Genomic DNA, 15,714 nt, shown 5'->3' with positions numbered 1-15,714 from the left:
AAAATGTATATCTTGCAGAGCTAATGAACTGATTAGATTTTATGGTCTTGAGGTCAAAGGTCATGGGGCTCATTATGTATGCCTATAAATAGCTTGTGAATACATTATCATTAGAAGAAGAATAGATATATGGTACGTATTTCTTTTCAGGTAATCACTGCAGAAATTTTTACTGTAGTAGTTACATTATTACTATCAATATTAGTTTATAGAATATGTTTGGCCGTATGCTAATAAGTAAGTTTTATCTTCCATTTTAGCGAGCCTGTGGTAAATGTGACGCATGCGCCAGAACAGAGGACTGTGGACAGTGCTTGTACTGTAAGGTAAGACAGTTGAATGTGTGTGTTACGTAAACTAATGAAATTGTTTTATTGTGCAGGCCTGATAAAAAAAAAAAACTTTTTTTTTAGTGCTCACTATCACCCCTGATTGTGTGCTCTGCAGTATGCAGTACTCTAGTGTTATTTTTAATTTTGTTTGGGGGGAGGTACATTAATTGTATCTCTATCAATCGTATTTATGTTGCCAAGTTTTCTTTTTGTGCCACTTTTAGTGAGGCTGAGCAGAGGGTGTGTGTTGGTGTGATCGTACGCATGTGAATGAATAAGGTTGGCCAACAGGGTGTGTTTGTGCTCTGATTGGTTTTACAATATTTCATTATAATTTGCTTGTTTGTTTATTTTATTACAGGGCCCCATTCTCACAAGCTTTGCTTATCTTGGGGTATTTTTTATGTCTTGTTAATTTGAATTTTAATGGAAAATAAATTAATTGAATTGGATCTCAATAATAATAATAATATTTAATTTTTATTAGTAGCGCTTAATACAAATGTCTTTAAGTGCTTTACAAATATACTATTACCCCGGTAGTTGGTTTCAGTGCTTGCCCACACGCAATGTGTAAACAATCTCCACTCCCTGGGGAGCATTCCAGCCAGGCGTTACATGACGCTCAAAAACTGGCTGAAAGTGATACTAATTGTGAGTCACAATCCATTTCAGATGCAAATTATTATCTTTTTCTTTCAGGACAAGACAAAGTTTGGAGGAGCTGGTATGAAGTATCACAAATGTAGCCGAAGAAAGTGTCTGAAGAGCTTAAAGGTAAGTCTGTCTCTAAGTGCCATATAGTTTGACTTTGGCGATCATGCTGTTCCACAACCCTCGGTTCCTAGCCTTCTGTATTAGTACCACTCCCAGTTCTTTCACTCCTCTCTCTTCCAACAATTTCTGCAGACTGTCCATCCAAAGTATCCTCCTTCTTCCCACAATTTTCCCTGTCAAAGCAAGATTCTCTAGGCCTTCTTTACTTGTAATGTGACCCATGAACTTCAACTGCCTAATCAACATCTCACGTATCATTTTCCTTTGCACTCCAGCTTGTGTAAGAACTTCCTCATTACTAACTTTGTCAGTCCAGGGGATGTGTGATCGTGAATTTTATTGGGCTCCCTGTACCATAGGAATAATTGATAACCTTGCGTAAGTCAATCTTGACGGGACTAAGTGAAATGTAATGGATATGTCATCGGACTGTGGATCACAAGGTCCGCGGTTCAAGTCCCTCCACGGCATTAATGTCCTTCGGCAAGACATTCGTTCGTTCATTCGTGTCTCCTTAGATCAAGATAGTAATGTAAAGTTCCTTAACTGAAATTAAATTAAATTAAATCAAGTTCTTCCATCGCTTGATTGCTGCAATTGCCGTTTCATTAACAAGGGCCAGGTCTTCATCTTTGCATCCCGTTCCGCCACACTGCAAGAGGTGGTTCATCGTCTGAGTCTCTCCGCAGTCGCAGAGAGTATCTCCTTCATGGGCATAGCCCCATCTTGCCATATTGACCTTACACCACCCCATTCTCGTCCGATCTACATTCATTTTTGCCACTCTCCACCCAGGTGTTAAATGGGTACATACATGTATGCGAAAGCTAATGTGTTTAGATTAGCAAGTTTGCACTTGTAAAAATTACGCCTGGCCGGAATGCTCCGAGGGAGTGGAGAATACATGTATGCAAACATTGTGTGCAGTTGTGCTGAATTTGATGACCGGGTGATAATATATATCTGTAAAGCGCTTTGAGAGGGCCTTCGGTCCTGAACAGCGCTATATAAGAACTACCTAATATTATTATTATGTACATAATATGTTTTTCTAAGGCATAATGTAACTGGTGAACGCCGCACTGCGACACGTACAGCCAAGGGCTTAATTGGGATTAGTTTTATCCGATGTCATGTTTTAAAGATTGAATTCTGGTCATGCATTGTGAAAGAAAAAGGTGTAGAATGAATCAGAAAAAGTTGATCATGTAGCATCTAAGTATTGGTGTGTACTGCAAGCTAGGTTCTGGAGTCATCAAAATCATAATAAATTTGGCCCAGTCTTGGTAAATTAGTAACAAACACTGTACAAAGAAAGATGTATATGGGACTACACAAATGGTGTCAGGCCTACATACCGGTACCTTGATTTCCTTATCTTTCTATGTACATTACTCAGCCGGTATACATTTTCTACCAAAATCCAGCATCCAGTGTAAGTTTTGTTTGATTCTGTGAGAATTCATTTTCTTTTTTACCAGAACTGAAGTATATCTTTAAATTGTTGTGCAGACAAGCCAGACATCCAGAAAATAAAAATCAGAACCTCCATGTTCAAAGTGTATGATTTCATGCTTCTATTACAATTTTGACGATAAGTAAAAATTTAACCAAACAATATTAATTCCAGTGTATGAAATCCTCACTTTGTTATGATTTATTTGCAAACTTTGTGGACTCTTCCTGCCACAGGGCTGATCCCCATTTTGCCAAGCCACAAATCCCCCCTGTTCCAAGTTTATTTTGGGTTAATCTGATAATCTGATTGTGCGATCAATAGCGTGTGTGAAGCACTCAGCACAGTAAAATGAGCATGAACAATAACTGCTATTACGAACTGATTAGATTTTAGGGTCATGAGGTCAAAGATCAAAGGGTCATACATGTATATGAAAAATAGCTTGTAATCACGATTAACCTGTTAATGGATTACAATCAAACCTGAAGTTCAAAAATTGCTTCTGTTTTGGTTTGTAAAATCGCTTTATGGCGGAGGCTTCATTTCAACTGTGTGCAGTCGAAGATCCATCTAGTTTCTGACTTGTTTTCAATTATAAGATCGAGCACACAATTTTGATTTACTGGGTGCTAGCTAAAAATTTCTTTATAATTGAAGCTTCTCCTGATTCGTTGTTATAGGAGAGACTGCCCTTTGACCCGCTCAAGATGGATGCCACCAATGTCAAGAAGGAGGAGAAGACGGATGCAGGGAGGGACTTTGTGGAAGGTCTTGCTGCCCTCGCCAGGGGTGAAAAGACCAGTGTCACAGCTGATGACAAGGACTTGGACAAGTAAGTTTTCTGACCCTCTTTTCTAGGGAATGCACATGTAGTTGATAATATTTTGCCAGGTGTCATTAGGTATCATTTTGATCCTTCTCGAAAGGTTTACTTAAAGCCCAGGCTCTAAAGTGTTGGGAGCCCCAAATTTGCCCCAAATTTGATCACAAAATTTCGCTTAAATTGTATCATAATGTGAAAGAAGATGTATTTTTAAAACACACTTCTGCTTCCCCCCCCCCCCCCAAGACAAATATTGATAAAATAATGAATAATTTGGGTTTTCTATTGTATGCAGAAAACCTACATTTGTTTTGAAAATCCTTGCAGAAATGTGTCTTAACTCATATCCTGCCATTAGACTGCTAGCGCGCTATTGTTATAGTGCTCTGTGCATGCGAGCGCGCTATCGATTGATTGGTACGTTCAAGCTAGCGAGCCACCGCTACTCTGCTTTGTGCACGCTAGCACGCATATGTAATAACAGTTATTGTTCATGCCCATTGCACCGTGCTGAGTGCTTTTGCAGCGCTATTGAAAGTACCATCGCGTGCATCAGATTATCGGCTTTGGATTAAGCGTCTTTGTATACAACAGTCAGATTGGATTTTCTCGAGTAATTCAGCAATTTATTTTTTGTAAAGATTTAAATAACACGCACTTGAACCAACCCTAAAATTAACCTGGCACATAGGAGATTTGTGGCTGGCACAATAGGGATTAGCACTGTGGCATTGGGTGCATTGTATGGGTGGCAGCTTAAGAGTTAAATGACATTGTGTTTCACATTATGATACAATTTAAGTGAAACTTTGGCATCACATTTGATGGTCTCCCAACAATTTAGAGGGGCTTTAACAACTCCAGAAGATGAAGATGAAGTCTCGATACAATGCTAAGGACCACAATCCCTGTAGCTGTATATCTCGCGGTCACTAAAGAGAGCTGTTCTTCACCTTCTCCTTCTTTTCCTTCTCCTCCTTCTTTTCCTTCTCCTCCTTCTACTCCTTCTATTTCTTTTCCTCCTTCTCCCTTTTCTGCTTTTTTTTCTTCTTTTTCTTCTTTTTCTTCTTCATCTTCTCTTCTTCTTCTTCTCTCTTCTTCTTCTTTTTCTTTTTGAATTCTTCTTCTTCTTCTCCTTCTTCTCTCTTCTCTCTTCTTTTTCTTCTTTTTCTTGTTCGTCTTCTTCTTCTCTCTTCTTCTTATCTCTTCTTCTTCTTCTCTCTTCTTCTTCTTCTTCTTCTTCTTCTTCTCCCTTCTCTCTTCTTCTTTTTCTTCTTCTTTTTTCTTTTTTTCCTTCTCCATTTTCTGCTTCTTTTTCTTCTGCTGCTGCTTCTTTTTTCTTCTTTTTCTTCTTCTTCTTCTTCTTCTTCTTCTCCTCCTTCTTCTCTCTTCCCTCTTCTCTCTTCTCTCTTCTCTCTCTCTTCTCTCTTCTCTCTTCTTTTTCTTCTTTTTCTTGTTCGTCTTCTTCTCTCTTCTTCTTCTTCTCTCTTCTTCTTCTTCTTCTTCTTCTTCTCCCTTCTCTCTTCTTCTTTTTCTTCTTCTTTTTTCTTTTTTTCCTTCTCCATTTTCTGCTTCTTTTTCTTCTGCTGCTGCTTCTTTTTTCTTCTTTTTCTTCTTCTTCTTCTTCTTCTTCTTCTTCTTCTCCTCCTTCTTCTCTCTTCTCTCTTCTCTCTCTCTCTCTCTCTTCTCTCTTCTCTCTTCTCTCTTCTTCTCTCTTCTCTCTTCTCTCTTATCTCTTCTCTCTTCTCTCTTCTTTTTTTTCTTCTTCTTCGTCTTTTCCTCCTCCTTTGTCATTAATGATCTTTTTAATCCTTTTTGAAAGGTTTATCTCAAAACTGCAGAAGATGAAGATGAAGCCTCAATACATGGCTAAGGTGGTGCCGAGCCGCATCTTCTCCGTCGCTGTTCATCCCTCGGTCAAGAAGACCATCGTAGTGGCTGGAGATAGGTGGGGCAAGATTGGACTTTGGGATGTGGTGAGTAGGCAGTTACCTTTTATGGCCGTGGGATAGCAAAATAATTCACACGTCTTTTCCAGTAATTCAGGTTTAAAACTTTACAGAAGTACAGTTCTATTTGTCATGGGAAACAAGCCGACGGGCCAGAGGGGGCTATGATATAACATACTAGTAAGCAAATAATTACCGTTGGTGAAGGTGATAGGACATACTATCGTTTCCGAGGCGATCTGGATGTAGCTATCTTTCTGAAGCGAGGCTTAGGAAAGATAGCGTATACATCCAGATCACCGAGAGGTTATAGTTTGTCATAGCCTGAAACCAAAAGGTGATTATCTATATAAGTAATACGCTAAGGCTCCGCAGGGGGCGCGATGTCTCCGCCAGCCTTTGTATTCTTTTGTTTTTTAATGAGATCGCCGACCGAAGTTGGTGCAGCTATCTCCTCCTGAACCCTCCCCTCGGGTTACCCGTGCCCGGTGCCATCGTCCGCGGGAGAGTCTACTCTGTGGAATTGGCTATTATTGCCGCGATTTTTATATAGTTTTCGTGAATGGAGGTATGAAATCAAAGCTTATTTTGTGATTATGACGGTTATGTATACTACATTTTGATTATCATTTTCTAAAGGAAAGTTTTCACAAGAAAACCATCGGACTGACAGTTCAGTCGCAAGCTGCCTTCAGTCCTCACACATACAGTACACACAGTGCAGTGTAACACCGGCACCGCGCACCGCAGACGTCCGAGGCCTGCGGCGTCGGTGTTCGAGCTTCCTGGAGTTACACTGGAGTGTGTGTGAGTTCAGCTGAGCTGAGCTCGAGTCGAAGAGATTTGACACTTTGAAATTGTTATCTGTTGGTTTGCATCATTATTGCCGCGATTTCAATATAGTTTCGTGAATAGATTTAGTAAAAGTATTACTGATGTCTACGTTTTTAAACGACTGTCTGATTTTCTTGTGAAAATTTTACTTTGAAAAATGATTATCGAAATTCATGGTCAGAAATAATCACAATCTACGGTCTATTAATTATGTTACAGTTCTTGCATCAAATCAATGCATGAAAACTTAGTTATTAAACTAGAATTTTTTTTTGCCTGCGCCCCCCCCCCCCCTCTAGAATCCCGCGGATTTCCGAGGGTCCTGAGTTGAGTGTATATATAATATAGGCGTGGGGTCCACGGGTTTCAAGGGGCCATAAACCCTCAAAAGCTCGGGGGTTACGTTCTTCAAAGTTGGGGGGGGGGGGAGAGATCAGATCGCGGCGAGTTGAGTGTATATACAATATAGGCGTGGGGTCCACGGGTTTCAAGGGGCCATAAACCCCCGAAAGCTCGGGGGTTTAGGCGTTTAATTAGGGTCAGATGAGCATATTTTTAATACTTTATTTGTGACACCTGCGGGTCACTAATTGGCGTGGGGTCAATACGTAGAGTTACGTAGTGTTGCGTACCAACTACGCTGGCCTACGTTACTATATGCTGAGGGACGGAAAGAGGTACGCAAGATGAACGAAAACAATTCAACAATTCAACAGCCTACGCATAACCTACGCAGGGACTATTTTCCCATTAATACGCAGCCTAATTTCTGCGTAGTCGGTACGCCACACTACGGAACTCTACGCAGTTCCAGTGGCTTAAAGAATAACTACAAGTACAGTTGGATCGTTTTTTTTTTTTATATAAGGCCAATCAAAAAAAAAACATGTTTAGCGTCCTGTTTTTTTGAAAAATGGGAAGGAGGAGGCCCTTTTTTTTTTTTTTTCTTTAAAAATGGCCGCTCCGTACATTTTCCCTGACATTCTGGCTATTTTTCAAGATGGCGGCCGACAATTTTTTTTTTTCTTTTTTTTAAATCAGAAATACAATTTAGCAGTGCTTTTCATGTTTTTTTTCTTTCAAAAAAAAATTAAAAAAAACAACAAAAAAAACAAAAAAAATAGGAGGCGGCCCCCAAAAAGGAAGCAGGCGGGGACGCTGTTTTTTTTTTTCTTTCAAAAAATATTTTAAAAAATATTAAAAAAAAAAAAAATAGGAGGCAGCCCCCAAAAATGGAAGCGGGCGTCAATACGTAGAGTTACGTAGTGTTGCGTACCAACTACGCTGGCCTACGTTACTATATGCTGAGGGACGGAAAGAGGTACGCAAAATGAACGAAAACGATTCAACATGTTTAATTTTTTTCGCGTAGTTACGGCGTAGAAACTTGACGCAGAAAGTACGCCTTTTTACGCAACACTACGCTACATGACTACGCAACAGTACGCTACCCTACGCCAGATCGTCAAAGCAGTAAAAGCTTTCTACACAGTAAGCAACCATAAGCAAACCTGTACGCCAGCCTACGCATAACCTACGCAGGGACTATTTACCCATTAATACGCAGCCTAATTTCTGCGTAGTCGGTACGCCACACTACGGAACTCTACGCAGTTCCAGTGGCTTAAAGAATAACTACAAGTACAGTTGGATCGTTTTTTTTTTTTATATAAGGCCAATCAAAAAAAAAACATGTTTAGCGTCCTGTTTTTTTGAAAAATGGGAAGGAGGAGGCCCTTTTTTTTTTTTTTTTTTCAAAATGGCCGCTCCGTACATTTTCCCTGACATTCTGGCTATTTTTCAAGATGGCGGCCGACAATTTTTTTTTTTCTTTTTTTAAAATCAGAAATACAATTTAGCAGTGCTTTTCATGTTTTTTTTCTTTCAAAAAAAAAAAAAAAAAAAAAAAAAAAAAAAAAAAAAATAGGAGGCGGCCCCCAAAAAGGAAGCAGGCGGGGACGCTGTTTTTTTTTTTCTTTCAAAAAATATTTTAAAAAATATTTAAAAAAAAAAAAATAGGAGGCAGCCCCCAAAAATGGAAGCGGGCGGGGACGCTAAACATGTATATTTTTTAATGGCCTGAATGGCAAATAAAGTTCTTGGTGGTTTTAATTTAGACAGTCTCTATATATATCTATTTACACCCCCAGCCCCCCTCCTGCTAGTTTGCTTTATATTCCACATCAGAAACATTTCACTTCTTCAGTTATTTTAGAGCAACAAGACAGTCATCAATTAAAAGCTAGCAAACGGTGTACGAAACGTACAGTGTATGCAGCATGGTGGTGTGACCATAGTTCATGCGTGACCAAAGTTCGCGTACTAATACTAAAAGCGCTTAAAGAGGTGAGCAAAAACGCAACATATACAATTAAAGTGCGTTTCACTGTGTGGATAGTACTTCTATCTTCAGTGAAAGTGTGTTGCACTGTGTAGATAGTACTTCTATCTTCAGTGAAAGTGTGTTGCACTATTTAGATAGTACTACTATCTACACAGTGCAACAAACTTTTCTTCTCCCATCAATGATAGGCGAACTATCTTGTATCACATGATTTACTTTTGACCAATCGTAGAGCAAGATTCTTAGTATGTGGAATATAATAGTACTTATACATGTACATGTAACTCCAGGCTCTTTGATATCTTCACATTATCTTTGTTCTTGTACCGACCCAGAATTCCTTGAAAGGTGACGATGGTGTCTTCCTGTTCGCTCCGCACACCAACCAAGTGAAATGCCTTCGATTCTCACCCAGCGATCCTAACAAGCTCTTCTCTGTTTCATATGATGGAACAGTTCGATGTGGCGACTTCGCCAAAGCTGTTTTTGACGAGGTATGAATTGTTAACCCAGAGCAGCTTACTCTTACTTTTTAGTGATACAGTCAAACCTGTACAGAGTGAGTCAGAAAAAAGTGCCCTTTGGTAAGGCATTAATCCTCATTACCAGGTCCCTCGGCCGTCTGGTTGCTTACTTACAAGCATTTATGCTTTCTTAGCAGTCAGGTAAAAGAACCACCATCACCATATAGAGTGGTGAAGTGTGACGTCATCAAGAATTTCTCAAATTTTTCTTCATTTTCCGAAAGAGCATCAAAATAATATCCAAATTTCTAAAAACCAATTGAATATATTAAGTATTGGCTGAGATATGACCATCTGAATAAATATATGTTCTACAGGAACTCAGTGTTATATGCTCTGGCTCCTAATAGATTTTTATGACGTCACAGCTTCGGTACTCTATAACGTAAGTACATTGAAAACATAGATAAATAAACAAACAAACAAAAATAAATAAACTTAACAAATTTACTCTTTGATTTCTATTTTTCCTCTATTAGGTATATAGAGCAGATGAAGATGAGTTCATCTGGACCAGCTACTTTGATTTCATGTCGGCAGATGGTAGCTCTCTCCTTGTCACACAGCATTACAGGACTGGAAACGTAGTTGTTGTGGACACTCGATCAAGGTAAATAATAATATACAGTAGGCTTGCGGGTGCACCATGTGAGAGAGAGGGAGTAAATAATAATGTTATCGATAATAGACTGGCAACGTAGTTGTTGTGGACACTCGATCGAGGTAAATAATAATGTTATCGATAATAGTAATGATAATAATACTACAGCATTTATTAATAGGACTGGCAATGTAGTTGTAGTAGACATTCGATCGAGGTAAATAATAATGGTTTCGATAATAGTAATAATGATAATAATACTACAGTATTTATTAATATTAATTGCAACGTAGTTGTAGTACACTCTCAATCGAGGTAAATAATAATGGTTTTGATAATAATAATAATGATATGTACAGCATTTATTATGCCGCGTCGATCTAGTGAACTATTCTGAGGAACAGAGGGAGGTTATTACCCTGGCCTTAGCACGGCTACCGTTACGAAGCTGTAGCAAACAGTTTTTGAGCATCAAGTAACGCCTGGCTGGAATGCTCCCCAGGGAGTGGAGATTGTGCACACAGTGTGTGCGGGCAAGCACTGAATCCAATGACCGGGGTAATAGTATATTAAGCACTATATAAAAACTAAATATTATTATTATTATTCAACAAATCAAATACCATTTTTGAAAATTGTTTCTTTTAGAAACAGAAAGGGTGGAGAGAATGTTTACCATGTACATTCAAGCAATGCAAGGACCGTCTCGGTCCACCCCACAATGCCGCACTACTTCGTCACAGCTTCAACTGATCGGTAAGCCTCTATCTTTTATATGATCATCATGATTGCTTCTTAAGCCTTATTCAGATATGACTCTACAAAACGGTAGTATACAAATAATGAAAGGTTGTGAGATAATAGAATTAACGTTAATCTTTCAACGAATGAAAATATTTGCACTATTGAACGAATGAAAACCATTCATTATTTGTTTCATACAACATCGAAGAAGATCTAATGTAACGTTAATCAACAAATTATGCTTTACTCCTTATATTAAAGACCGTCAATACTACCGGGCCAGAAGGGATTAGACCACACAGCGAGGTCACTAACAGGTGGCTATCTCATTAACTCAACTCTCAACTAACATAAGAAAAAGAGGATCATGGGGGACCAACAGGCACCTATTGGGGAAGTTTTCTATATAGAGGGAGCAAGTAGCTACAAGTAGGACAGTGGGGCTTTAAAGATAAGTTAAAAATGGAGTCAAGCCTTCTCGATTACATGCATTCAGATTGCCTTCGCGTCAGATACACGCAGGGATACGCACATGGCAGAGAGGTACGCAGTCCGCATGCAACCAAAAATGCACGCCCGTGCAATAGAACATCTATTAAATATCATGTGACCAACAATCCTCCAATCAAATGACAAGGATCCACGTAGGTGTTGTATAATAGTATATTAATGATGACGTACTGTATAATACGCTTTCCATTTCTGTATCTTATAACTTGGAGCTCAGTGAATAAGTGTAGGACCATTGTTGCGCACACTTGCCATTTATTTATACATTAAAAACACTTAATGTAGTCTTTACATTAGCAGGGGAATTCCAACTAGGTACTTAGTTGGTTTTCGTAAAGGCAGAAAAATTACAGAAATAGATTAGTGAATGTTTCCATCAAAATGTCCTTGTTTTAGGAACTATGGCTGCAATCTTCTGTTTACTTAGGAACAGTGGAAACAGTAGACAAAGAAACACTATTTCGATTTCATGTTTGCCTTACTGGTATCTGTATTTCTCCCTCACAGTTAGGCACAGGTTACGTCAAATCCAGCGAATTGGAAAGTGCGATAGATTCATTTTGAGTTCAAGAGCCAATAAAAGATAAACATCATATAAAGGGGAGCCTTCCAAAGTTGCGACTGTGCCGCGACGCGTCGGGGCGCAGAGCAGGATATGAGAACAAAGGAGGCGCCTTATTGCGCCCATTTGCGCCTTTTTGCGTCGGATACGAGAGGACTTCAGATGGTTCCCAGCTCATTAAAATCTGGCTATTGTTTGGAGTCTCATTGTTACAAAATTACACCGCCGGGGCGCGCCCCGGTGAAGCACTTGACACTTGTGAATGGGAGCTTAAACTTTGAATAGCTTTCGCGCCCTTTCGCGCCCGGTCCGGCGCATTACTTATTCATGTAAAGTGCCTGCTTGTGTGTCGCTCTCGTCTTGCGAGATTTGACTCTGAAAAGCATTACTTTGGCTACTGATTTGTTTTAATATTATTTTACGTACATGACATTGGTTACAATGTTTGTTCTGATTGTTTATTTTCCTCTCAACATCGGAATTCTGTAGGCGTTAACGTTGGCATGATTGTTCATTATTTCATCTCCTCCTGTTCTGTTCATGATTGTGTTCAGTATATTAATTTTAATACAAATTGATTTGTTCACGACAAAAACAACTTTATTTTATACTTACCCCACTCTCTCTGACATTGTTTTCCTCGTGCATGTTTTGACACTTTATTTGATTCATATTACATTAAAATTGTGTATATTTCCTCTAGCGATGTTATCGCATGTTTTGTTTTCTTTAATTTTCGTTGAATCTTGTAAACAGTTCTGTCGTATGATCATTATAAATCATATAATTATATCATCAGTCTGTTATTTCAATACATAGATCCTTTGAATCTTCTTAAAATTAGATAACGTATTTTTAAATCCTTGATGTTGAAAATGATACTTAATCAAGAATGTCGTAGTTTCTCCTTGAATTTGATTTAAAAAGCGTTTTATCTGTATTACGATTTTTGTTTATGCATATGATATCCGTATTGTCGGGAACATCATCAATATGTTTCGTTAGAAGGAAGACGCTCATTTTCAGAATGTTCTTTCTTTGCAAAACACTAATGTTACGAACAAAATTAAATACACTGTACCTGTATCATCGGGGATATCGCAAAACTCCCAGGGAGATTATCAATTGCAAATTAACATAGTAAATTATGCCTAAATCGTAAGAATAGAACATGCATCAAAAAAGAAGAGCGTTACCAGGAAATAATGTTTGAAATTTCACCTCGAACATAATATGTTCGAGGTGAAATTTTCTTCTTGATTTCTAATTTCTTCTTGAGATATTATCTCAGGAAGAAATTAGTTTATCATTCTGTTCCAAAGAATTTTAACGAATATTTCTTTACGAAGAAGGGGGGGGGGGGGGGGTTACAGCCGCGGCCAGTTTTAGATCTAGGTCATTGTTGAGAAGAACTGAAATACGTATATATTGTGCTTAATTGGGGCCACGTGGTATCGAAAGAGCGTAGTGCGTTCTAAAACAAATAATACAAGCCATGGCAATTCGTTCAATTGCTTCTCGTAACAGAACTGTCTCACTAGCTGTCTAAATAATGATCCATCATGCGCGTGTTGGTATCAAGTAGTAGACGGAATTTTTAATGATTGCGTTGTTTTGGGCCATTTTTTCTTTAGGGGTGGGGGGGGGGGCTAGCCCTTATTCTTCTTCTACTGGGTCATCACGAAACACAAATAGTGTTTAAATTTTCCGCAATCCCTTTAGCAGGCGCGGATCCAGGATTTCTTAGGGGAGGGCGCCCAATTTTTTGTTTTGCTCTTGAAAATGTGAAAATCGCGCTGGCCGAAAAGTCGCTTAGTTTGGGGGGGGGGGGAGGGAGGGGGGGAGGGGGTAGTGAGCACAATTTTTTTTTTTTTTTGCTCCCGAAAATTTGAAAATCGCGCCGGCCGAAAAGTCGCTCAGTGGGGGGGGGGGGGGGGGGGGGGGGGGGGGGAGGGGGGGGGGGGGGGGGAGGGGGGATAGTGTGCACATTTTTTTTTTTGGCCCTCGAAAATTTTAAAATTTGCACCCCCCCCCCCCCCTTGAGCGCCAGGGGGGGGGGCAAACCCAAGAAAAGGAAAAAAATAACCCCCCCCCCCCCATGGATCCGCCACTGCCCTTCAGCGCCGAGGGTAGAAAAGCCTATAGAAAAGTCAGCTGGACAATAGCAATTTAATGTTGGTCGAACAATCAGGGAGAAATACTGGGCACACATGTACACAATATTAGCCCACGTCTTCAATATAACCAGGAAATCCCGATATAACTATTTAAGCACATGCTCACAATATGAATTTCAAATCTGGCTATTGTTTGGAGACTTATTGTTATAAAGGGGTACTTTTCACGCACCAAAGTCCGGCTCGTCTAGTACACAAAAGTCCGGCCCGTATTGACTTTACACACCGGACGTAGGGGGCTGTTTTCAAAAGGAGGGAACATGCAAATGCGTACCCTACATAACACTCAGTGGGGGGGGGGGGGGGGGGGGCGGTGCGCTTAACGGCGAAGCGCTCTTTGTGAATTGTGAATTTGTGAATGGGAGCTTAACTTTGAAAAGCTTTCGCGCCCGTTCCAACGCATTAGTTATTCATGTAATCCCCGCGTGTGTGTCCGCTCTCGTCTTGAAAGATTTGACTCTAAAATTTTCACTTTGGCTACTGATTTGTTTCATTATTATTTTCCGTACATGACATTGATTTAGATTCTATTTCTGATTGTTAATTTCCCTCCCAACATCGAAGTGTTTTAGGCATTGACGTTGGCATGATTGTTCATTTCTGTTCATCAATGTGTTCAATACTTCAATTATATTAATTTGTTCACGAACAAAACAGAAACGATATGTATAATTGTATTCTTTCTGTATGTTTTGGCACATTATTGTTTCATATTGCATTATTTTGTTCTGTCATCCGATCGAAATAGGTCATATATCTATATCATCAATCTGTTCTTTCTCATGCAAGATCGATTTAAAGAATAGAAACGTAGGTTCTCTAAATCTTCGCAAAATCAGCTATTGTATTTTAACACCGTGATTTCAAAATGATACTTATAATCAAAGACACTGTAAGATTCTGCTTGAAATAAGATTATAGGGCGTTTATAAATATGTCATACGAAACGAACAAACATCTGCAAATTAAAGATATTACAGAAATGATAATCGTATTGTCGGGAGCCTGCATTATCAAAACGTTTCGGTAGATGGAAGACGCTCTTTTTCGAAATGCACTCACCAAAATTCTGCTCGAATCATAAGGAACACTGTCTCCCTGCAAAATTATAAAACTAATTTTACGAAAAAAAAACGAATATCTGCATTATCGGGGAAATCGATATATTCCCAGAGAGATTATTATTTGCAAATAAACATTGTAAATTATGTTTGAATCGTATGGGACCTTTAAGAAAGAAGGAGTGTTTATCGGACACGATATTCGTTATTTTCACCTCGAACCATTCGAAATCGCCTATATATGTTCCAAACATGAAATTTGATTGAATATTTCTTCGCGAAGAAACTGTATTGGTGGTGGCATTTGACGTAACAATTTGTTGTCATCAATTGCTCGTGAGGTTTTGACGTTTCATATTTGTTAGCTAGCGCTAGTAAAGTCTTTTGTTTTAACGTGCACTGCATTGGTGCACTGTATTTAGTTATAAGGCCTGAACACGTCATGTTTACATTGGGTGTTATATAGCATACGGATATTATAGTACATGTAACTTTTACAAGGACATTGTTATTGCAACGCAATGACAAAAGACAGCTCTTTGAGCAGCTAATAGTTGGTGCGCCCATTGTTCCGCTCATAGGCGGCTATCACCAATTACCGGGCATTATTTGTTATTGCATCATTAGTTTTCTATTTATTTATTTAGTTTTGGGGAGGGGGATATCGTATTACGAATTCATGACCCTTATGCATAATGACCATGTTCTAAAATTACAAATAGCGGTCTTCATGAATAGTTGTCCAATGAATAGCGGTCCTTATAACTAGCGAGCGGAGCCCTCCTGATGGGCCTCTGCCATTTACGTCCGGCCGTTCACTTCGCCGCCCCCTCCCTTACATACACACACACACACACACACACACACAATACGCAGCCTTAATAGTGTACCTAAACAAGAATCTATAGCAAGTCGGACAATTATAGCGATCAAACAATAGCCTTGCTCGGCCGCGTGAAATCCTGCCACAGCATTCGAACTTTTCTTTTGTATTCGTTCCATAGAACTCTACTTTAT

General features: G+C 39.2%; 1 protein-coding gene across 1 annotated transcript in view; it reads left to right on the top strand.

The window, feature by feature from the left end:
* The window catches only part of LOC100892908 (WD repeat-containing protein 76), a 28,815-nt gene that overhangs the window by 6,362 nt on the left and 6,739 nt on the right, over positions 1-15,714 (top strand). The window contains exons 5-11 of the mRNA XM_030976713.1: positions 261-326; positions 1,035-1,109; positions 3,249-3,400; positions 5,214-5,367; positions 8,854-9,012; positions 9,522-9,652; positions 10,292-10,399. Coding sequence (XP_030832573.1) covers positions 261-326; positions 1,035-1,109; positions 3,249-3,400; positions 5,214-5,367; positions 8,854-9,012; positions 9,522-9,652; positions 10,292-10,399 — 845 coding nt within the window. The remainder of the gene's footprint in view (positions 1-260; positions 327-1,034; positions 1,110-3,248; positions 3,401-5,213; positions 5,368-8,853; positions 9,013-9,521; positions 9,653-10,291; positions 10,400-15,714) is intronic.

The sequence above is a fragment of the Strongylocentrotus purpuratus genome, unplaced genomic scaffold (genome assembly GCF_000002235.5).
Source record: "Strongylocentrotus purpuratus isolate Spur 01 unplaced genomic scaffold, Spur_5.0 spur5_contig_871, whole genome shotgun sequence".
Classification (NCBI taxonomy): Eukaryota; Metazoa; Echinodermata; class Echinoidea; order Camarodonta; family Strongylocentrotidae; genus Strongylocentrotus; species Strongylocentrotus purpuratus.
This window is presented reverse-complemented; position numbering and strand designations above follow the sequence as displayed.